Genomic DNA, 23,440 nt, shown 5'->3' on the forward strand with positions numbered 1-23,440 from the left:
AAAAAAGCCTTATCTTTTCTTTCTTCCTTTTTCTTTTTTTCTTTCTTTCTTGCCACCAGGATTATTGCTGAGGTTTGGTGCTGGCACAACGAATCCCCCTCTCAAGACCATTTTTACTTTCCTTCCACTTTTTGATTAGTATCAGATAGGACAGAGAGAAATTGAGAGAGAACAGAAAGACAGGAGAGAAAAATGGACACCTGCAGACCTGTATCACCACTTGAGAAGCAGAATCCCTGCAGGTGGGGAGTGGGACTCTAACCTGAGTAATTGTGCTTAGTACTATGCTTCCCTTTTCTTTTCATTGCCACCAGGCTATTATTGCTGGAACTCAGTGCCTGCACAATGAATACATTGCTCCCAGGAGCCATTATTTCCTTTCACTTTCTTTTCCTTTTTTATTTCATAGGGCAAAGAGAATTTGAGACTGGAGAAGAGGAGATGGGTAAGGGAGTTGTTGTTATTATTATTATTATTTGTCATTCCTGGGGCATCACTGCTCCTGGTTGACTTTTTTTTCAGAAAGAAAAAAGAGGGTTGAGGGTAGACTACAGAATGGGAGGCTTCCCCCAGTGCAGTGGCTCAAAGTTAGGGGCAAGGGGGTATAACAAGCTTGTACACTAGCCAAGTGAGCTATTTTGCAGGCCTGGGTATTATTATTATTATTATTATTATTATTATTATTCCTCCTCCTCCTCTTTAACAAGATCAGGAATCTGTGCACAGAATGTCAGCTGAGTGTACCATGAGAGTATCAACAGGTCATGACTTACACACAGCTCCAGCGCCTTTACCCCTGGCCCTTGGCACTTCTCTGTTTAAAGAGACTGGCAGCAGAGCACCCTGACATTGGAATGGATAAATGCTCCGGAGAAATCAAGTCCCGTTTGCACACAAAGCTGGAGAACACGCTGATGCCATTTTAAGAAATGGTAATTCCCCCAAAGAGTAACAAGGAGAGTGCAATTTTAGGTTTTGTGACTACTGATAAAATAAAGCTAAAAAAAAAAAAAAAAAAACACGTTGATTGCCTTTCCATGTCTGTTCAAACTATTTCCAAGTCGGTCCATCTCCTTTCCCTCAAAATATCTTGCCAGCTGGCACCTTAACTTAAAATATAACATTCACTTCACAGAATTAGCTTCTCCATCGCTGAGTTTCTGGTACAACACTCACCTACTCACAGGAGTGGAAATCTTGGCGCTCAGTGGACACTTTGCATTTGAGAACGTTTTTTGCTCATATAGGTCCGCTCTCTCGTGCGTGAAAAATCTGGAAAAGGTGTCTGCGTTTCTAAAAGTTTTCGCGGGAACGTGATTCCTGAGTTCAACTTTTTTTTTTTTTAACAACTGCGCAAGAGATAGTTGCAGATTAGAGCAAGTTTTAGCGAAGCCCATTTACTACTGCGTTTGGGCGGAGCTCCTGCACCTACTCGCGGGCGCGACTTCAGAACTACAAGTTCCGTGATACCTTGCGGCATCCGCATAGGACCGACGGCTGTGCGTCACTTCCGCTTTCTCCCCGTTGGATGCTGGGTTTTGTAGTTTGTCAATTTCCTTGTTGTCCCCGCCTTCGGAAGAGGAAAGTGTGACCGTGCCGACTACTCTAAATCTGGTATGAAGACCTGGCTTTTAAAGTAAATGAACAGGCTAATGTGTCAGAGACCAAGTTAGTGTAAAGTTGTCATGCATTTCACCTTCAGTCTTACACTTGCTGCCAGGTGCCCGGGAAGGGGAAGTGACGTACATCCGGTGTCATGGCGGCACGGTGGAGCTCCCGGTAAGTACTAAACTCAGTCCACTCGTCGCAGGCAGCGAGCCAGACGGGGGTGGTGGGGTGACGGGTTGCGGGACTAGAGAGATGTGGAAATGCTGGGGAGTGGGTGCGAGTTCGCTAGTGTGGCCCCGGGGGCGTCGGGCAGCGCGTGGCTCTCCACCCCGCGAGGTTGGGAGGAGGCGCACAGGCCGACGAGCCGGGACGATGGGCAAGGGGCGCTGGAGCATGGCCTCCCTCCGTGTGCCTGACCGCGCTTCCCAGTGGAGTCGCTCGGATTCTGTCCCCGCAGGGTCTTTGCCGTTAGCATCTAGCGGTTGCCGATCTCTCCTTTCTTGTGCATTGATCCTTTGGGTCCCTTCTCGTCTTTGGTGGCCTCTTAGTGACCCGAGCTCTCCAAGTCTTGGGAGTGCAACTGATGAAGTTTTAGTTGGTTCGGGTCTTTCTTTTCTTCTCCTCCTCCTTTTTTTTTTTTTTTTTTTAACCAGAACACTTCAGTTCTGACTAGAAATTCAGTTTGGGACCTCAGACATGAAAGGAAGAATAGATCTTTTGAAAAGTAGTGACAGTTGCACTCTCACGTAGGCATCCGACTTAATAGCGTTACCATAGCATTTGTAAACTTTCATTAGTGGTTTCTAGTTCATTCACTTGCCTCATAAATCCTGAGCCTTTCATAGCAGACTCTAGTTCTTCGTTTGTGGTTTTAACTCAATTTCTTCTTTTTTTTTAAATTTCTTTATTGGGGAATTAATGTTTTACATTCAACAGTAAATACAATAGTTTGTATATGCATAACATTTCCCAGTTTTCCATATAATATAATACACCCCCAGGGTCCTCTGTCATCCTTCATGCATCTGTGTTCTCCCCACCCACCCACCCCAGTGTCTTTCACTTTGGTGCTATACGCCAATTCCATTTCAGGTTCGACTTGTGTTTTCTTTTCTGATCTTGTTTTTCAACTTCTGCCTGAGAGTGAGATCATCCCATATTCATCCTTCTGTTTCTGACTTATTTCACTCAACATGATTTTTTCAAGGTCCATCCAAGATCGGCTGAAAACCGTGAAGTCACCATTTTTTACAGCTGAGTAGTATTCCATTGTGTATATATACCACAACTTGCTCAGCCACTCATCTGTTGTTGGACACCTGGTTTGCTTCCAGGTTTTGGCTATTACAAATTGTGCTGCCAAGAACATTCTCACAGGAGTGAAGTGATATCTCATTGTTGTCTTGATTTGCATTTCTCTGACAATCAGAGACTTGGAGCATTTTTTCATGTGTTTCTCGGCCTTTTGGATCTCTTCTGTGGAGAATATTCTGTCCATGTCCTCCTCTCATTTTTGGATGGGACTATTATCTTGCTTTTGAAATTTGCAAGTTCTTTATATATTCTGGTTATTAGCCTCTTGTCTGATGTATGGCATGTAAAGATCTTCTCCTATTCTGTGAGGGGTCTCTTGGTTTGGGTAGTAGTTTCTTTAGCTGTGAAGAAGCTTTTTAATTTGATGTAGTCCCATAGGTTTATACTTGCCTTAGTCTTCTTTGTAATTGGATTTGCTTCATTGAAGATGTCTTTGAAATGTATGTGGAAAAAAGTTCTGCCAATATTTTCCTCTAAGTATCTGATAGTTTGTGGTCTAACATCCAAGTCCTTGATCCACTTGGAATTTACTTTTGTATTTGGTGAAATGCAGTGATTCAGTTTCATTCTTCTGCATGTTTCAACCCATTTTTTCCAACACCACTTGTTGAAGAAACTCTGTTTTCCCCATTTAATAGTCTGGGCACCTTTGTCAAAGATTAGATGTCCATACGTGTGGGGCCTCATTTCTGGGCTCTCAATTCTATTCCACTGGTCAGTGTGTCTGTTCATGTTCCAGTACCAAGCAGTTTTGATGACAATGGCCCTATAATACAGTTTGAGATCTGGGAGTATGATGCCTCCGGTTCTGTTCTTTTTTCTCAAGATTGTTTTGGCAATTCTAGGTCTTTTCTGGTTCCAGATAAACATTTGTAGCATTTTTTCTATTCTCCTAAAAAATGTGCTTGGAATCTTGATGGGGATAGCACTAAATTTGTAGATGGCTCTGGGTAGTATATTCATTTTGATGATGTTAATTCTGCCAACCCATGAACATGGAATATCTTTCCACTTCTTTGTGTCTTTTTCAATTTCTTTGAGTAGTGACTCATAATTTTCAGTATACAAGTCTTTCACTTTTTTGGTTAGGTTTACTCCTAGATATTTTATTGTTTTTGTTGCTATAGTAAAAGGAATTGTTTTCTGGATTTCAATGTCTTCTTAGTGTTTGCATAGAGGAATGCCACTGACTTTTGAATGTTAATTTTGTAGCCTGACACCTTACTGTATTGCCTGATGATTTCCAAAAGCTTCTTGCTGGATTCCTTAGGTTTTCCTATGTATATTATCATGTCATCTGCAAATAGGGAGAGTTTGACTTCTTCTCTTCCAGTTTGTATCCCTTTAATTCCTTGGTCCTGCCTGATCGCTATGGCAAGAGCTTCCAACACTATGTTGAATAGTAATGGTGATAGTGGGCAACCTTGTCTAGTACCTGATCTGAGGGGAAATGCTTCCAGTTTTTCACCATTGAGTATGATGTTGGTTGTAGGTTTGCTATATATAGACTCCACTATCTTCAGGAATTTTCCATCTATTCCCATTTTTTGTAGTGTTTTGATCATAAAGGAAGGGATGTGGTATTTTGTCAAAGGCTTTCTCTGCATCTATTGATATGACCGTGTGGGTTTGGTCTTGCTTTTGTTGATGCGGTGGATCACATTGATTGATTTACGTATATTAAACCAACCTTGCATGCCTAGGATAAACCCCACTTGGTCATGATGAACAATCTTTTTAATATACTGCTGTATCTGGTTGGCTAGAATTTTGTTCAATATTTTCGCATCTATGTTCATCAGAGATATTGGTCTGTAGTTTTCTTTTTTGGTTGTGTCCCTGTCTGCTTTTGGTATCAGGGTGATGTTGGCTTCATAGAAGCTGGCAGGGAGTATTCCAGTGTCTTCAATCTTCTGGAAGACTTTTTAAAGTAGAGGTATTAGTTCTTCTTTGAAAGTTTTGTAGAATTCATTTGTAAAACCATCTGGTCCAGGACTTTTATTTTGGGGAAGATTTTTGATAACTGTTTCAATTTCATTAGCTGTGATGGGCCTGTTCATGTTATCCACTTCCTCTTGACTTAGTTTTGGAAGTTGGTAGGTATCTAGGAAATCATTCATTTCTTCCAGGTTCTCTAGCTTGGTGGCATATAGTTGTTCATAGAAGCCTTGCATGATATGTTGAATTTCTGCAGTGTCTGTTGTGATTTCTCCTCTAGTATAATGGACATGTTACAGTGCACAAGGACCCAGATTTAATAAAGTATTAAAAAATAAAAGTGTGTAAGTAGTAGTGAAGCATTTATTCTAATCAGAATTTTATTTTACCTAAGAAGACCGGACATTTTGTTGATAGAGGTTCTCTCCCTCAATTTTCATGTTGTATATTAATTTTTAAGATAATAAAAGCATTTTGTAACTGCCTTGCTCATAAATTCTCGGATTTAGAAAGCATTGAAATTGAATAAACTTCACCAATAAGTGATGAAGTATTGCTGCCCCTGGAATTTACATATTATCTGCCAGATCATTTACGACTAAGCTCTTAATGTGACATGGCAGCTTGTACATTCTTGGTGTGTAGAGTAGGCTCTGCTCTAGACATGTTCAGGTACACAGCTCCTCACACAAGGACCAGCTAACTCATTAGTGACCATGTCTCAGTGTTCACACCTCAGTTAAGTTCTTTAATTGCCAGCAGTTTTCTGTTCTATGCATGTTGGCTCATGGTGGTCAGATCTGGGGAGACTTTATATCCATCATGTAGGCCTCCACTTCTCTGTCTCCTCCCTCTGTGGTGACGTCCTTTAGATCCAAATTATATTTAGCAGGTTGTTTGTAAAGATATCTTATGTATTGCTTTTACTATATACTGTATAGCTAGATACTATAGTGAAACCCCTTTTGACTGAATGATTTATGTACAACCCCATTTATATCATATGATAGTAGCTGTGCTTTTTTACACCACCAGGACTGTTTGTGTCTGTCATCTAGTGAAAGGAATACTTATTGCATTCTTTTTATTTTTATTTTTATTTAAGAAAGGATTAATTAACAAAACCATAGGGTAGGAGGGGTACAACTCCACACAATTCCCACCACCCAATCTCCATATCCCACCCCATCCCCTGATAGCTTTCCCATTCTCCATCCCTCTGGGAGCATGGACCCAGGGTCCTTGTGGGTTGCAGAAGGTAGAAGGTCTGGCTTCTGTAATTGCTTCCCCGCTGAACATGGGCGTTGACTGGTCGATCCATACTCCCAGTCTGCCTCTCTCTTTCCCTAGTAAGGTGTGTCTCAGGGGAAGCTGAGCTCCAGGACACATTGGTGGGGTCTTCAATCCAGGGAAGCCTGGCCAGCATCCTGATGGCATCTGTAACGTGGTGACTGAAAAGAGAGTTAACATACGAAGCCAAACAAATTGTTGAGCAATTATGGAACCAAAGCTTGGAATAGTGGAGAGGAAGTGTTAGGGAGGTACTCACTGCAAACTCTAGTGTACTTATGCTTTCAGTTATATATTTTGCGGTAGTTTATGGATATGTGTGAACATATGCTCTCTCTCACAGAAACTGGTGTATATCAAGGTTTTGGGACTTTGTTAGAAAGTGAACTACCTGAGATGAAATTAGAGTATACTATGAAAGGAAAGGTCTCACCCGAGTAATGAAGCTGAAGGGTTGTCATTCCACACCTGAAGTCTCTGGACACAGTCTGAAGTGAAGCATGTTGAGGTGGCCATCGTTGCGTTGGTTAGGTTGTGATCAGCGGATGCAATATTATTTGATATGGATTGGGAGAGGCATACGGGAAAGTGGGCCCTATCCAAGGGTTCCAGGACTGGGGTAGGTAGAGGCTCTATAGTGGAGATGTGAGGTTCCTGCTGTCTTAGGGTTCAAAAAGACAATGGATAGTTAATGTTACCATCACATTATTTGGTAATTGGGTTAACTTTGAAAAGTCCTTTTGTTATGGTTTGCTGTACAGTATCCAGTATCTTGTATATAGCTGTGCTATTGGATGCTTCTAATCTACTTGGTCTAGGCTTTTGAGAGAGTCCGCATATCAAATACACAGCCTATATATTAAAAAGATTCAGTTTGTGTTTTGAAAAACTGAGACATACAATTGATTTTCTCCCTCTCATATTAGTTAACTAGTGATTTATATGTCTACATTTTACTAGGAGTGTACATAAACACCATTCCCACCGCCAACAGTCTGTGACCCATCCCTCCCACCCACTCCCACCCCCCACTGTCCCAGGAAGCTGCATGTCTACCCCTCACCACAGGGCTTTTACTTTGGTGCCCTACTTACAGTTTGGTCAGGTTCTGCTTTTAGTTTCCCTTTCAGATCTTCTTAGTCAACTTCTGTTGATGAGTGGGATCATCCCAAACTCATCTTTATCTTTCTGACTTAGCTCACTTAACATAATTCCTTCTAGCTCTGTCCAAGATGGGTCAGAGAAGGTGGGTTCATTGTTCTTGATAGCTGCATAATTGCATTCTTTAGACTAAGTTTACTGTTTGTTTCCGCCAGTAATTTGCATTATAGCTTAGAACATTGAAGTGAACAATCTGACATATATGACCTTTAACTTTATCTATTTTTATTGTCACTGGAGTTATTGCTGGGGCTCAGCGGCTGTATGAAGAATCCACTGCTCCCAGCAGCCTTTTTTTTTTTTTTCCTTCTTTTATTTGATAGGATAGAGAGAAATTGAGATGGGGAGAAGAGAGATAGAAGAGTTAACGAGTCTCCCTGCAGCTGGGGAGTAGGAGCTTGAACCCAGGTGCACCCGTGCCCACCCTCCCTTGATCTGAAGGAAGATTTTCGACCACACAACTCCTAACAGGCTTTCTGGCGCGCAGTACTTTCCACCTTTTATCCAGTTATTTTGGCACTGAGCACAGCTTTTTTTTCTCTGTATTTTCTACCTTTCTTTTACTATTTTATTTTTGTGATTCATGCATTTCTATGTTTCACCAGTTTGTAGTACTTACTGAAATTTACTTAACAGATGGATTTTGAGACATTTTAACATTTAACTTTGATGACTAGCTTATTTTTGAACCAAATACTACAAATGTGCATATCTCTGAAATTTTTTTTTTTCCCCTCCAGGGTTATTGCTGGGCTCGGTGCCTGCACCATGAATCTACCGCTCCTGGAGGCCATTTTTCCCCCTTTTTGTTGCCCTAGTTGTTGCAGCCTCATTGCGGTTATTATTGCCATTGTTGACGTTGCTTTGTTGTTGGATAGGACAGAGAGAAACGGAGAGAGGAGAGGAAGACAGAGAAAGAGGGGAGAGAAAGATAGACACTTGCAGACCTGCTTCACTACCCGTGAAGCGATTCCCCTGCAGGTGGGGAGCCAGGGGCTCGAACCGGGATCCTTACGCAGGTCCCTGCGCTTTGCACCACGTGTGCTTAACCCACTGTGCCACCGCCCGACCCCCATCTCTGAAATTTTATGCCTTTGATAAATAACATCCAGACATAATTATTGTACTTCAGCACTGTATATGTCCATATGGAGTATTTATTCAGAGTTTTTATTCTTAGCTCATGTAGAAAGCATTGGCTATTGAATACTGTTTATTTCCTTTTATATTATTGTTTCTTCTGATCACTTTTATAATTTCACATGGCTGTTTTCTGATGTGTTCAAAGGTTCCCCTCACTATTTTGAATAAAGGTTGCTAACATCAGTTATTATATGAGCTTTCATTCCCCTTAGTTATTAGACTAACACCTTTGTCTTATTATTATGCACTCTTTTTAATTTCTTTGTTGGGGGGATTAGTGGTTTGCAGTCAATAGTAGAAAACAGTAGTTTGTACATGCATAACATTTCCCAGCTTTCCACATAATAATCCAACCCCCACTAGGTCCTCCTCTGCCATCATGTTTCAGGACCTGAATCCTTCTCTCCCCTACCCCCCACCCCAGAGTCTTTTACTTTGGTGCAATACACCAACTGATATGTGATTTTTGTGTGTGATTGCATGGAATTGTTTAAGGATTGTTTTGAATTTTCAGTATTTGATTATACTTGTCTATTAAGGAAAATGGGGTAATAAATGTCTAGTTTGTCGGTGTTAACAAAGCTTTTACTTTATTTTTATTTTATAGGTGACGTTTGCTCACAGAAAAAGTTAACCTTCAAGGAATTCATACTGTTTTGTACTTGTTATTTACCAGATCAGCTAACAACCAAAAATGAAAAGTAGTGTGGGGCAGATAAAAGTAAGTCTCTAAAATTTTGCAATAAAGAACATAAGCTTGCATTTTTTATTTTTGTGAGCCTTTAAATAAAAATGCATCTAGTGTACACGTTACCAAGTGCAAAGCCCCAGGTTTGAGCCCCTGGTGCCCACCCATAAGGAACCAGCAGCAGAGTAGGCTGCAGATGCCGTTCTCTTTCCCTTTCTTTCCGTCTCTCTTAAAAAAAAAAGGCATCTAGATAATTAGAACCAGATAGTAGAGTGAAACCAATTACACATCTGATTTATGTAATTTCAAGTTTAGTTACTTTGTCAGATGGGAATAACATTACCAGGTCTTAAGACCCCCCCACCCCCATGTCTGCTAGTGTATTTAGCTGTAGGCCAGCCGTTCCCCTTCCTTTTCAATTGCATTACTTCTTAAGTCATTAGGTGTAGTCCATGGATGTAGTACCTTGCACATCACCTCTTGTCTTAAAATTTATAAAGCGAAAGTTATATTTTTATTTGATTATAACCTGGGCACTTTTCCTCCACCAGTTTTGTACCCCCTAAATCTCTTTTTTTAAAGAGAGTAGTAAAAGTGGCTGGGGAGATAGCAATAATGGTTTGCAAAGAGACTCTCCTGCCTGAGGCTCCGCAGAGAGGAGTAAAAGCAAATGTTAATAAGCGAGAGAGCTAGTAGAGGGACCAAAGGAACGGCTAACGAATGGCCTTGTGTGTCGGGCCATGCCTACAGTCCACGTTGGAGCGTTGGTACCACGTGGGGGTACCTTAACAGCCAGGGAACAACGTGCTGAGGCCCACACTCCGCTGAATGAGCTATCACCTGCCCCTTCCCTTGGTGTTTTGAGGTCTCGTCTGTTAGGTTCAGGAGATTTCAGCTGAGGAGCCTTTGCTTTTCCATTGAGCTTCACTATAATCCCCAAACTAGCTAAAAGCAGACTCTCAACCTCTTGCAGCCTCTCCTTTCTTTTTTCCTTTGCTGTTACTTGTTTCCAGCCTTGAAGGCTTGGATGCTTCAAACCTCAGGCCCAGAGGCTCCCTACTCCCTGTCACATGAAAGATTGCAGGTGACCGTCATGTATCATGTTTGTTTTACTTAGAGAACTTGAGTTTTTCCTATGCACCATGTTCAACTGCTCTGACTTCTAACCTAAACTCTATTATGAGGGAAATAAATAAGTTTATTATTATTTGGATCACGTCTTAACATGGACTGTCATTGAATGAAAGCCTATCCATCTACCTAAGTCCCAGTGCCTCTGTGTCCACTGCCTTCTCTCTGCACTCTGCGCTCACGTGATTGTTTCTCCGCTCCAGACCCCACTAGTCCTGCTGTGTGTGCTAGTCAGCTGTGAACAGGACCGTTTTTACGAAGTTCTGATTCACCACTTCAATATTTTTGGCTTCTCCCTCTTGCTCACAGCAGATGTTGCGGAGATGTGTTAAAAAACCATTAGCACTGAATTGAGGTCTTTTCACTAATGTAATCAAAATAATTGTCATGCCTTATAAAAGAAAACATAGACAGTATAGTTTAATTATTCTCTCCCTCTTTCTCAGAAACATTTAATCTGCTGGGTTTTGTTATAGAAATCTTTAGAACTGGTATATATATTTCTTAATGATTAAAGAAGTTGGATTTTAAAGTGGCTACACTGAGTTTAAAGTAATAGCCAAACTAGCAACATAAATTATAGTCGTGCTTATTCACTGAGATACTACATTAGTTTACTAGTGTGTACTGTCACAGAATTCAATAGCTAATGAAACTGTTGTTGGCAGTTGTGATAATGCTGATTCAGACTGTCTACAGTGTAGTCATAAAATAAAAACTGAAGCTTGTAATTTCTTGTGTAGGATAATTTGTTGTTGTTGTTTTTTTAATATTCCCTTTTGTTGCCCTTGTTGTTTTATTGTAGTTATTACTGTTGTTGTTATTGATGTCGTTGTTGGATAGGACTGAGAGAAGTGGAGAGAGGAGGGGAAGACAGAGAAGGGGAGAGAAAGATAGACACCTGCAGACCTGCTTCACTGCCTGTGACGTGACTCCCCTGCAGGTGGGGAGTCAGGGCTCGAACCGGGATCCTTAGGCAGGTCCTTGCGCTTCGTGCCACATGCGCTTAACCCGCTGTGCTACCGCCCAGCTCCCTAATTTTCTGTTTTTGAATGTACCTTTTACTCAAGAAGGAGGCAGGTATGTAAGTATGTAGAACTAAGTACTCTTTCATTTTCTTAGATTTCAAGATTAAAGTACTGTAAAATACATATTTTGCCTCCAGTGCCTTGTTCCTTCCTGATTCCAGTGCTCCCAGAGGACTTAACATTTTCTTTCAAATTCATGGAAAGAGACAGGGAGAAGGAGAAACACTTCTCTGCTGTTCTGGAGCTTCCCCTTGGTGCTGTGCACAGTTCTCCCATGTGGCACCTTAGGTGCAGACCTGAGTCCCTGCACATTGGGTGAAATGTACAACTATCTGTCTTTCTCAGTCTGAAGTGAGAAGATGAAAAAATTGATCTAGGTGAAATCATACGTGTGATGTCTGCATAAAATAGAAATTATTTCTAAATCACTAGTAATTTTCCAGGGTATATATTACTGTTTATGCTTTTTAAACATAGTTTTTTTTTAATGCTTTCTTCCCTTTAAAAGCATTCTTCTGGTCATGACAGAAAGGAAAACTATAATTCACATCAGAAGGTCTCCTCTCCTGAAGACAGGTAAACAGTTTTATGTGTTCCAAATGCAATTTAATATTTCAGGTTAAGTTTAAACAATAATTTTGTTGGGAGCCGGGCGGTAGCGCAGTGGGTTAAGCGTAGGTGGCACTAAGCGCAAGGACCGGCATGAGGATCCCGGTTCGAGCCCCCGGCTCCCCACCTGCAGGGGAGTCGCTTCACAGGCGGTGAAGCAGATCTGCAGGTGTCTGTCTTTCTCTCCTCCTCTCTGTCTTCCCCTCCTGTCTCCATTTCTTTCTGTCCTATCCAACGACGATGACATCAACTACAACAACAATAAAAAGACAACAAGGGCAACAAAAAGGAAGATAAATAAAATTACAAAAAAAAAATTTGTTTTCAAGTTCCTAATTTCGGGCTGAACAATTTTTGGTGGTTTTCTGGGCATTGTTACTTGAGAAGGCTGGAGGAGAAACCATCTTTGAATGACTTTTCTGGGAGTTTCTCATAACTAATTTGAGATTTTATGTAACATTTTTTAAATCTCTTTTTTTAATTTTTTATTTATAAAAAGGAAACATTGACAACCATAGGATAAGAGGGGTACAACTTCACACAATTCCCACCACCAGATCTCCATATCCCATCTCCTCCCCTGATTGCTTTCCTATTCTTTAACCCTCTGGGAGTATGGACCCAAGGTCATTGCGGGATTCAGAAAGTTGAAGGTCTGGCTTCTCTAATTGCTTCTCTGCCGAAGATGGGCGTTAGCAGGTCAATCCACACTCTCAGTCTGTCTCTCTCTTTCCCTAGTGGGGCAGGGCTCTGGGGAAGCAGAGCTCCAGGACACATTGGTGGGGTTGTCTGTCCAGGGAAGTCTGGTCAACATCATGCCAGCATCTGGAATCTGGTGGTTGACAAGAGAGTTAACATACAAAGCCCAAACAAATTGTTGACCAATCATAGACCTAAGGGCTGGAATAGTGCAGATGAAAAGTTGGGGGGGTCCTCCCTTTTGTAGATAACTAATAGGCATATTTTAGTTAAATTCCAAGGGGCCTGTGACTATACTAGTTGTTTTTTTTTTTTCCTTTTACCCCTGATCCTGAAATCTGCTATGCCCGTGGATCCAAGTTTAGCAATCTTTTAATTCTTTTTTTTCTCTTTTGATGCCCTTGTTTTATTGTTGTTGTGATTATTATTATTGTTATTGATGTTGTCATTGTTGGACAGATCCAAGAGAAATGGAGAGATGAGGGGAAGACTGGGGAAGAGAAAGATAGATACCTGCAGACCTGCTTCACTGCTTGTGAAGTGACCCTCCTGCAGGTGGGGAGCTGGGGGCTGGAACTGGGATTCTTACGTTGGTCTTTGGGTTTGGCGTCATGTGCGCTTAACCAGATGCGCTACCACCTGAACCCCCAATTTTATGTAACTTTTTAGGTAAGCAGGACTGTTGATATGATAGCATAAATGCTTGTAAACTGGAAACTGAGTCTAAATCACACTATTCTGAAGTGCTGTGCTTGCTATTACAATTACATAGTTCTTTATAATTTTCAGAATATTTTATGTAGTTATATTGCATCATAACTGAATTAAGATTAAGAATCTAGAAAGATTACCACTGATAATCACTTGAGGACTTTAGTTATCCCACTTAATTAGCTGTGTCCATTAAACTCATGAAGGGAAAAGCATCTTCTCAGTTTCCAATTGTATAATTTTTTTACTCCCTACACACTTTCTTATTTCATTCTTCTGCCTCCAAAATCCTTTGTTTTGTGGACATCAAGTTAATCACAGTGTTTTGCAACTACTACATTTTAACAGTCGCCTTCTCTCTCAAAAAAGGATCTGTCTACACAGAGACATACATATGTACATATTTGTGTACATATTAACTTTATATGTATACACAAAGTGTGGATTACATAGCTGTATATTTACTCTGTATGTATCAGCTTCTTAACATTCTCTGATTTTGTTGACTTGAACCAACAAAATAGCTCACTTGCATAAGGTACCTGTTTGTCATATAAATGACTTGAGATTTGAGTCCAGCCCTCACTTCATAGGACTAAACTTAGATGCTGTAGTTCCTTTCCCCTCTGTCTGTCAGTCCTTTTCACTCTGCCTGAAAAGTCCACTAGGAATAGTGAAGCCCTGATAGTGACAAAATAAAAATTGAAGTCAAACTTACTCTGTCCATCTTGTTTACTAGAATTTCAGTCCATCCACACTGCTCTCCACTAATTCAGTTGAAAAATAACAGTTATTGAATATAATTTATTTGTTAAGTGCTTTGATAAAATGAGCTGATTAAGTAAAAGATTCATTTTCAGGATAGCCTGCCTATGGTTAAATGAGTTCAAGGAATGTTTTTCGTACAAGTTAAAACTTATTTTTTCCATAAATGATCATCCACAAAAAGAAAATGAATTGTTTTAACTTAACTAGTATGTGACATTCCTAAGTATAACAGTTTTCAATGTATGACTTACTGTGTTTCTTACATCCTGTGCTAGGTCTGCAGAACAAGAAAGATCCCCTCGGGATAGAGATTACTATGATTACAGTAGATCAGACTATGAACGTTCACGAAGAGGGTGTTCTTACGATAGCAGCATGGAGTCACGGTTAGTATTGGAAACTTCCATGTAGGAAATTGGAGTAGATTTTCTTTAGGCTTTATAATAACAACTACTACATGACTGTTCTTAGGTGATAGGCTTTCTAATAAGGAGTTCTGATATGGGGTAAATACAGGAATTCAATGCTATGATGTCTCTCTTTTTTTTTTCCCATTGCAAATTTAATATTGCAGAAGTAGGGACCGAGAGAAACACAGAGAAAGAGATGTGAATCGAAAAAGGTCCCGAAGAACCCCATCTCCTGTCAGAAGAAGTCCAGAACATGCCCAGGATGAACCTAGTACAAAAAAGAAGAAAGATGAACTGGATCCTCTTCTTACTCGTACTGGTGGAGCTTACATTCCTCCTGCAAAGCTCAGGATGATGCAGGAGCAGATCACAGATAAAAACAGGTATGTTGCTATTATTAATTACACAGGAGAACATCTTCATCCATAACAAACAAACAAAAGCCCTAACGTCTAATTAATCTTGGCTGAAGAGAATTCACATTAGCCCACAGTGATAGAGACCTCAAGTTAGATTTCTCGCCTTACAAATTGCATCACATCTGTGGGTGCTGTTGGTCCTCATTAGTTCCTAGCCTCTTTATTCTCATGATCTCTTTTTTATTATTTTTATTAGTATTTGCATAGCTGATTTAAACTACTTGAGGAGAAATCTTTTTTTTTGTTTGTGTTTACATTTTCTCAAACTATTTTCTCATAGTTGCACACATTCCTCTTATTAGCAGAGCCCATTTTCCATGGATGATCAAGGAGACTACTGATACTTTAAACCTGAAGTATTGAGTCTTTCTAAGTGTACAAAACCAGGAGTCAGTATATTTTTTTCTTTAAAAGAGCAGATAGTAATTTTTAAAAAATATTTATTTATTTTCCCTTTTTGTTGCCCTTTTTTTTTTTAATTGTAGTTATTATTGTTGATGTCATTGTTGTTGAACAGGGCAGAGAGAAATAGAGAGAGGAGGGGAAGACACAAAGGGAGAGAAATATAGACACCTGCAGACCTGCTTCACTGCCTGTGAAGCGACTCCCCTGCAGGTGGGGAGCCGGGGGCTCGAACCGGGATCCTTACGCCAGTCCTTATGCTTTGCACCATCTGCACTTAACCCGCTGCGCTACCACCCATCTCCCGATAGTAAATATTTTAATCTTTATTCATGATTCTATCTGTATTACAGTTACTAAACACCACTGTTAGAGAGTGAGTACGGCCATTTTCAAAACGGAATGGGATCCAGGAGATAGATAGTTCCGGTAGAGCACACTCATTTAGTTATTATGTTATTTCCAGAAGTCCTAAGTTCTCCAGAGAGGACTTGGGGGAAAAAATTCAAACTTCCCAGTGCTGAAATCTTATTTCACAGTAGGATTTTGGAGCTTTGGAATATCTTAAACATTATTATAGAAGCACAAAAAAGTCAAATAACTAAGATCTAAGTTAAAAGGGAAAAAAAGAAAAATATTACTTTATAGCATTCAACTCATTTATCTAATGAAGTACTGCCTATCTGTTCATCAAAGTACTTTGAATAATCATGGCTTTTCCTTTTCCCTTAAGTATTACTACTTATGTTTTCTCTATCTGCTTTTGAAAAGGAACATAATATATATTTTTAATTTATGGTTTATATTTAGACACTTTATGTTGTAATTTTAAATAAAAATTTAAATTTCAGGACAGGTTTAAGTAAATTAATTCATAAAATAAACATGAGTTAAATCTACCTTCTGTAATGGCAGTATAGATGGACGTAATATAAGCTAATTCAAACATATAATCCTTTGCTAGAAGGTACATAAAACAAATATGATTTAATATTTATGTATTCACGTAGTCTTTTCCTATACTTTGGGTTCATTTTGTGAAATAATGTTAAAACAAAGGAGCATGTAATTTTTTTATTATTATTATGTTCTCTTGTATTGTAGACTAAGTTTTAATCTTGTTAAATTCAAATATTTCTAGCTTAGCATACCAGAGGATGAGCTGGGAAGCCCTAAAGAAGTCAATCAATGGTCTTATCAATAAAGTCAACATTTCTAATATAGGCATAATTATTCAAGAACTACTTCAAGAAAATATAGTGAGAGGAAGGTAAGTACCAACTATGGCCTGTGGTATTTGTAGTATTTCATAGCACTTTTTCAAAGGAACCCACTATTTACATGAGTAGTAATCATTGATTTCTTGTGCCCTTCAAGTGCAGTTGAGAATGTTTAAAAATGTAATCTACTAACAAATACCTGTACTGCACTACTATAGGCCGTGTGACGTTTTGATAACACATAATGATTTTTGCTGACATTTGTTTATTGAATAATTCCAGCAAGTTAAATTCATGTGAAATAATGAATATTTTATATATATATATATATATAGTGCCTGGTATAGCCTTAAATTTTTTTACTGTCTGTGAAAGCAAAGTAAAAGAAATGAGAAAGATCAGTAAATTTTAGAAAAGCAGCTTTTTCCCAACCACGCCCTTCCTTTATTTATTTATTTATTTTTTACAAAGATGAAAGGAAAGGGGGAGATAGAGAAGGGAAGAGAGACACCTGCATCACTGCTTGACAGACTGTAGCTTCCTCCCTGCAAGTGGAAGCAAGGTTTTGTACTTTGTTCTTTTCTGCTATAATGCGTGCACTCTGCCTGTGCACTAGGTGGCCCCACGAATTTAAAGTGTGCAGGTGGGATTCTCTTTCCTTGTTCTCTACTCTGGTGACTCAACTAGTGACATTGTTTTTTTCATGACTTCTGGCAATACAATAATTATCCATACATTGCTAAAAATAACTTTAGTTAGGCCACTTTGCATCCCTCCCCTTAGCAAGTGCCTTTATAACATGACCGTTTCAAAATGAGTTAAACTCTATTTTTCTGTGCTAATTTGGCATTATTCTGGACAGTGTTTACAACTGAAACATTACCTGCTCTGTACAGAATGTGAAATTAAGTGTCCATATAATAACGGTCATATATACATGCATATTCATTTTCCCATTCTCAAATTAGGCTTAACCGAATTTGGATTGGAGTTGGTGTGTTGCACCAAACTAAAACACTCTACGTTGTGGGGGAGGGTTCAGGTCCTGAAACATGATGGCTGAGGAGGACCTAGTGGGGGCTGAATTGTTATGTGGAAATGTTATGCATGTACAAACTATTGTGTTTAACTGCCGACTGTATACCATTAGTCCCCTAAGAAAGAAATAAAAAATATAATAAAATGAGGTTTAAAAGTGGAAACCACCCAAATCTGTCTATATTCACAGAGCTAATTTTATATAAATGGTGGCCCATCGTTGAATTTTTTCATTAATTGCTTTTGAACCAATCTTTTTCTCATGTTTTTGTAAATTCTTAATACATTCTAAGAAATTTAAAATACTCATTCATGATTAGATATAACTAAGCAACAGGAAATATGGCAGTTTGTTTAGAATGACATTTTAACAAGAAGTTCTAGTAAAATCTATTTTACAAAAGCATAAATTGGAGTCTTTTCAAAACCAGTTTTTATTAGTATGACAATTTTTTTCCTTAGGAAATATAGTGTAAATGTCGACCTGAGTAAGTAAGCTGTTGTCATTCTTTCTGGAAGGTTGATATTAGAAAACTTGTAATAACTTTTCTCCTAAATGGATGTTTATTCTTAACTCGTTTTTCTCTTTTTCAAACAGAGGTCTACTGTCCAGATCTGTTTTGCAAGCGCAAAGTGCCTCTCCAATTTTCACTCATGTTTATGCAGCATTGGTTGCAATTATCAACTCAAAATTTCCACAAACTGGAGAACTAATTCTCAAGAGGTTAATTCTCAATTTTCGAAAAGGTTATCGGAGAAATGATAAGGTGTGTATTGGGAGGGACGTAAAAGTAGACTGTCAAAAGGGGGCAAACTCATAAGCCAGAATCAACAATACAGCAGCGAAAAATAATGATTTCTACAAAAGAATTCTTTTTCAAAAACATTTGTATTTCTTGAGAACTTTTTCATTTGTTTAAGTATCGTCTAGTCAAGAATGATGTTCCACTAAAGAAAATAGTTTGTCGCTGTAGAATAAACTTTTCAGATACAAATAACACACTTTCACATTCTTTTTTACTTTTTGAAAAAATATTTATTAATTCTCTTTTGTTGCCCTTGTTGTTTTATTGTTGTAGTTACTGCTGTTGTTGTCGTTGTGGAATAGGACAGAGAGAAATGGAGAGAGATGGGGAAGACAGAGGACGAGAGAAAGATAGACAACTGCAAACCTGCTTCACCGCCTGTGAAGCGACTCCCCTGCAGGTGGAGAGCCGGGTTGTTTGAACCGGGATCCCTACACCGGTCCTTGCACTTTGTGCCATGTGCACTTAACCCACTGTGCTACCGCCAGACTCCCCGTTTTTTTTTTTGTTGTGTTGTGTTTTTTTACTTTATAACATTCTTATTATGTAAAAATTATCCCTGTGAGTTAACATATTTTAGATGGAGTTTGTAAGCATGCTGTATATTTTATAGATAATAAACTTTGTTTACTTTGTCTTTACTTCATTTTTCAGCAACTTTGTCTGACTGCTTCAAAATTTGTGGCACATCTTATCAACCAAAATGTGGTAAGTAACACTATCTTCAAAACTTGATGAATTATCATTAAACCGGAGGCTTGAAACCACTTACCTTAGCAACATATCTCTATGTGTTGGTTAATAATCCTTGGGAAAAGTATCTTGCATGATGTTGTCTAAACAATTGTTTTATCATATTGATCTAAGCTTAAATACTACAAGTGATGTCTTCAAAGAATGTAGCTTCATTGTTTTTATAAAGTTTTCATTTCCCGCATGACTTTCCCACCTTTTTCTAGTGTGCACAAGAATCCATGTTATATATTTATTTATGTTCATTCTAAGAACTTTGAAGTCACAATCTTACTTTTTTTGTATTTTAAAGTTTTTTTTATATTTATTTATTTTCCTTTTGTTGCCCTTATTGTTTTTATTGTTGTTCTTGATGTCATCGTTGTTGAATAGGACAGAGAGAAATGGAGAGAGGAGGGAAAGACAGAGGGGGAGAGAAAGACAGACACCTGCAGACCACTTGTGAAGCGACTCCACTGTAGGTGGGAAGCCGGGGGCTCAAACAGGGATCCTTCCTGGGTCCTTGCTCTTCACACCACGTGTGCCTAACCTGCGCCACCGCCCGACTCCCACAATCTTATTTTTTTTTAAATTTTGATTTATAAAAAGGAAACGCTGATAATCTTACTTTTTTAAAGAGTATTTTCTTTTTTGAAGTTCTTTCCATTGCTCATAATCAGAAATCTTTTAGATTATAAACAAATTAGTCCTATTATTTTTCAACTTAAGAGAGATACAGAGCACTGTTTCACTCTGACTTATGGTGGTACTGGGGATTAAATCTAGGGCCTCAGAGCTTCAAACATGAAAGTTCTGCATAACCATTATGCTACCTTCCAGCCTCTCTGAAATGACCTTATAATCCAGGGCACGCTCGCTCTCTCTCTCTCTCTTTTTAATATATTAATGGATAGAGACAGAAATTGAGAGGGGAGGTGGAGATAGAGGGAGATACACAGAGAGATACTTGCAGCCCTGCTTCACCACTCATGGAGCTTTTCCCCCGCTGGTGGGACCGAGGAACTTGAACTCAGATTCTTGCACACTGTAGTGTGTGCACTTTACCAAGTGCGCCACTGCATGGCCCCTCCAAGGCTATCTCAAAAATAAAACCTGATTTTAAAAAATAAAAAATATTTCTCATCTTCTCAACTGTGACATAGGGGAACATTTCTTGTTACTGATATGAGACTATTTGTTAAAAATTCCTCTACTTGCCACACTCCAGAATAGAAGCAATATGTAATTTTGTTGTGTTTCATGTACAACAATATTTCCCATAGCTACCGTCTATACAGCATTTGCTATTACAAATTACTATCAATATTAGCATAGTATATGTAAACGTCTATTTTCTATATGTCTTCATTCTGTTAAGGCACATGAAGTTTTATGTTTAGAGATGCTCACTTTGCTCCTGGAAAGACCAACAGATGACAGTGTAGAAGTGGCAATCGGTTTTCTCAAGGAATGTGGCCTCAAACTAACACAGGTGTCACCAAGAGGAATCAATGGTACGTATATATCATTGATTGGATTTTTTTTTTTTTTTGCAAGTTCATTTTTTTCCAGTTCTCTGTATTGTACATATGAGCAAAACCATCCATTAGCTATCTTTTACTTCTTTACTTCACTAAGCATAATCACCTCCAGTTTCACCCATTTTGTCCTGAAGAATACTGTATCATGTATGTGTGTGTGTGTGTATTTACAAAATAGCATTCCACTGAATGTATGCCCCACAGTTTCTTTGCCCAGTCATCTCTTGGTGGGCATAGAGGCCAGGCAGTGGCACACTTGATAGAGTGCAAGTGTCATCATACTCAAGCCCCAGGTCCTACCTGTAGCGGGAAAGCTTCAGAAGTGGTTAACTAGTGTTGCAGGTGTCTCTCTCTCCCTATCCACCGTCCCCTTCCCTCTAAATTTCTCTCTGCCCTATCAAATTTGTAAAATAATAATAACAATCACTTAATTAAAACTCGGAGAGAAAAAAAAGCAATACTGTTGGTAGGCATTTAAGCTGCTTCCACTCCTTGGCTCTTATGAGAAATGCAGCCATGAACATAGGGCTTTTTGTGGTCTCTACTGCTTTCTGCAGGGGCTGCACCAGTTTTCATTTCCATCAACAGTTGTAACACTGTTCCCTTTTCTCTCTGTCCTCTCTAACACTTACCATCTCTTCATTTGTTGATGTGAACCATTCTCACAAGTGTGAAGCAGTGTCTCATTGTAGTTTTAATTTGCATTTCTTTAATGATGAGTGAAGTGGAGCATTTTGCACATACCTGCATGCCATATGCATATCTGCTTTAGAAAACTGTCTGTGTAGATCTTTTACCCGCTTTTTTATTGGGTTGTTGTTGAGTTGTATGAGTTCCTTTTGGATGTCTGATGTTAATTTGTTAGCACATATGTGGTGTGCAGATGTCTTCTTCCAGTTGCTGGGTTGACACCTTCTCTTGGCAAAGTTTTCTTTAAATACATATGGACCGACTAGTCAACGCCCATGTTCAGCGGGGAAGCAATGACAGAAGCCAGACCTTCTACCTTCTGCAACCCTCAATGACCCTGGGTCCATGCTCCCAGAGGGATGGAGAATGGGAAAGCTATCAGGGGAGGGGGTGGGATATGGAGATTGGGTGGTGGGAATTGTGTGGAGTTGTACCCCTTCTACCCTATGGTTTTGTCAATTAATCCTTTCTTAAATAAAAAAAAAAAAAAAGAATCTTTGCAATTGAATGTGGTCCCATTTATTTAATCTTGTTTTACTTTTATTTGTCCATAGGGGTGAATCTTCACATACACCTTTGATATTTAGGTCCAAAAGTGTTTTTCATCAGTGATTTTATGTAATTTTAAATTTGTAATGTCCAGATTTTTAATGCATTTTGAGTTAATTTTGATATGTGATGTTAAGTAGTGGTCTAGTTCTTTTTGTTGCTGTTGTTATTTTTCCCCCATAAGACTGTCAACTTTTGCCAGCATCACTTCTGGCAAAATGTTTATTTCAGCACCGTTCTTCCTCCCATTGAATAGATTGGGCCCCTTTGTCATATACTAGGGCCACATATATATGGACTTATTACTGAACTCTGCCCATTCCACTGGTCTGATTGCTGATGTTTGTTCCAGTACCACACTGTTTTAATTATTATTGCTTTGTATTATAAACTTAAATCAGGGCGCATGATACCTCCACTTTTGTGTATCTACATAAATGTTTAATTAAGTTGTTCGATTTTCTTCCAAAAGGTAATTGGAGCTTTGATAGGGATTTTTGTTATGTCTGTAGATCACTTTTGGTAGGATGGCTATTCTGATGTTTAATAATAGTCCAGCTATCCGTGAACAAGGAATGCTCGATTTCTTTGCATCAGCTTCTGCTTCATTTAATAACAGTTTTCATTGTACAGGACCTCAGCCGTCCCCTGCTCTGTTAGCGTTGCTCCCAGGTATTCTCTTTGGGTTCAGTTGCACATGAGATTGCTTCCTGCATTTTCCTTCCCTTTTACTGATCATTTGCAGATATAAATGCCACAGATTTCTACGTATTGGTTTTGTATTCTACTTTACTGCATTTACTGATGATTTTTAGGTTTGCTAATTTTTTGGAGTCTTCTAGCTTATATTGTTAACTGATTTGACATTGAACTTGCATTATAGTATTTCTTCCTTAACTCTGTGTTTTCTGCTTAACTTTAGCCATTTTTGAACGCCTTCGAAACATTCTCCATGAATCTGAAATTGACAAAAGAGTTCAATATATGATTGAAGTGATGTTTGCTGTACGGAAGGATGGATTTAAAGATCACCCTGTTATCTTAGGAGGACTTGACTTAGTAGAAGAAGATGACCAGTTCACCCACATGCTTCCTCTAGAGGACGAATATAATCCAGAAGATGTTCTTAGTAAGTCAAGCAATGGGGGTTGGGAAGTGGAACAACAATAAATGTAAACTGAGAAAATAAATATTTAACTTTTATTAATTTTATCTTTAAGATGTCTTCAAGATGGATCCTAATTTTATGGAGAATGAAGAGAAATACAAAGAGATTAAAAAAGGTATGTAGAACTTTATAAAATAATTTATTTTGGATTACTTATTAGACCAATTTATATAGTTACATAAAACTGCTAGAGAAGTATTGCAATCACCCACCTAATGAAATCTCTTGTTTTCTTGCATTATGTGTCTCTAGTGCTTGGCCACAGGATTACTTCCTTATCCCTCTCTTCTGTCCTTCTGTCCTTCTGTTTAAACTATGTAGCCTTTAAGCATCATGACTCTTTAAGAAATACCATGTATCACTACCAGTAATATATG

At 38.9% G+C, this 23,440-nt stretch overlaps 1 protein-coding gene across 2 annotated transcripts in view; it reads left to right on the top strand.

Moving 5' to 3' along the window:
• Positions 1-1,577: 1,577 nt before the first annotated feature.
• The window catches only part of CWC22 (CWC22 spliceosome associated protein homolog), a 47,073-nt gene continuing 25,210 nt past the window's right edge, over positions 1,578-23,440 (top strand). Inside the window, exons 1-11 of one of the 2 annotated variants that reach the window (XM_007522154.3) lie at positions 1,578-1,803; positions 9,085-9,175; positions 11,810-11,877; positions 14,364-14,474; positions 14,663-14,881; positions 16,461-16,589; positions 18,176-18,344; positions 19,038-19,091; positions 20,494-20,629; positions 22,818-23,024; positions 23,116-23,178. In XM_007522154.3, coding sequence (XP_007522216.1) covers positions 9,149-9,175; positions 11,810-11,877; positions 14,364-14,474; positions 14,663-14,881; positions 16,461-16,589; positions 18,176-18,344; positions 19,038-19,091; positions 20,494-20,629; positions 22,818-23,024; positions 23,116-23,178 — 1,183 coding nt within the window. In that variant the 5' untranslated portion in view covers positions 1,578-1,803; positions 9,085-9,148. The remainder of the gene's footprint in view (positions 1,804-9,084; positions 9,176-11,809; positions 11,878-14,363; positions 14,475-14,662; positions 14,882-16,460; positions 16,590-18,175; positions 18,345-19,037; positions 19,092-20,493; positions 20,630-22,817; positions 23,025-23,115; positions 23,179-23,440) is intronic. The other variant, XM_060177627.1, reaches the window with a different exon arrangement.

The sequence above is a fragment of the Erinaceus europaeus genome, chromosome 18 (assembly GCF_950295315.1).
Source record: "Erinaceus europaeus chromosome 18, mEriEur2.1, whole genome shotgun sequence".
Classification (NCBI taxonomy): Eukaryota; Metazoa; Chordata; class Mammalia; order Eulipotyphla; family Erinaceidae; genus Erinaceus; species Erinaceus europaeus.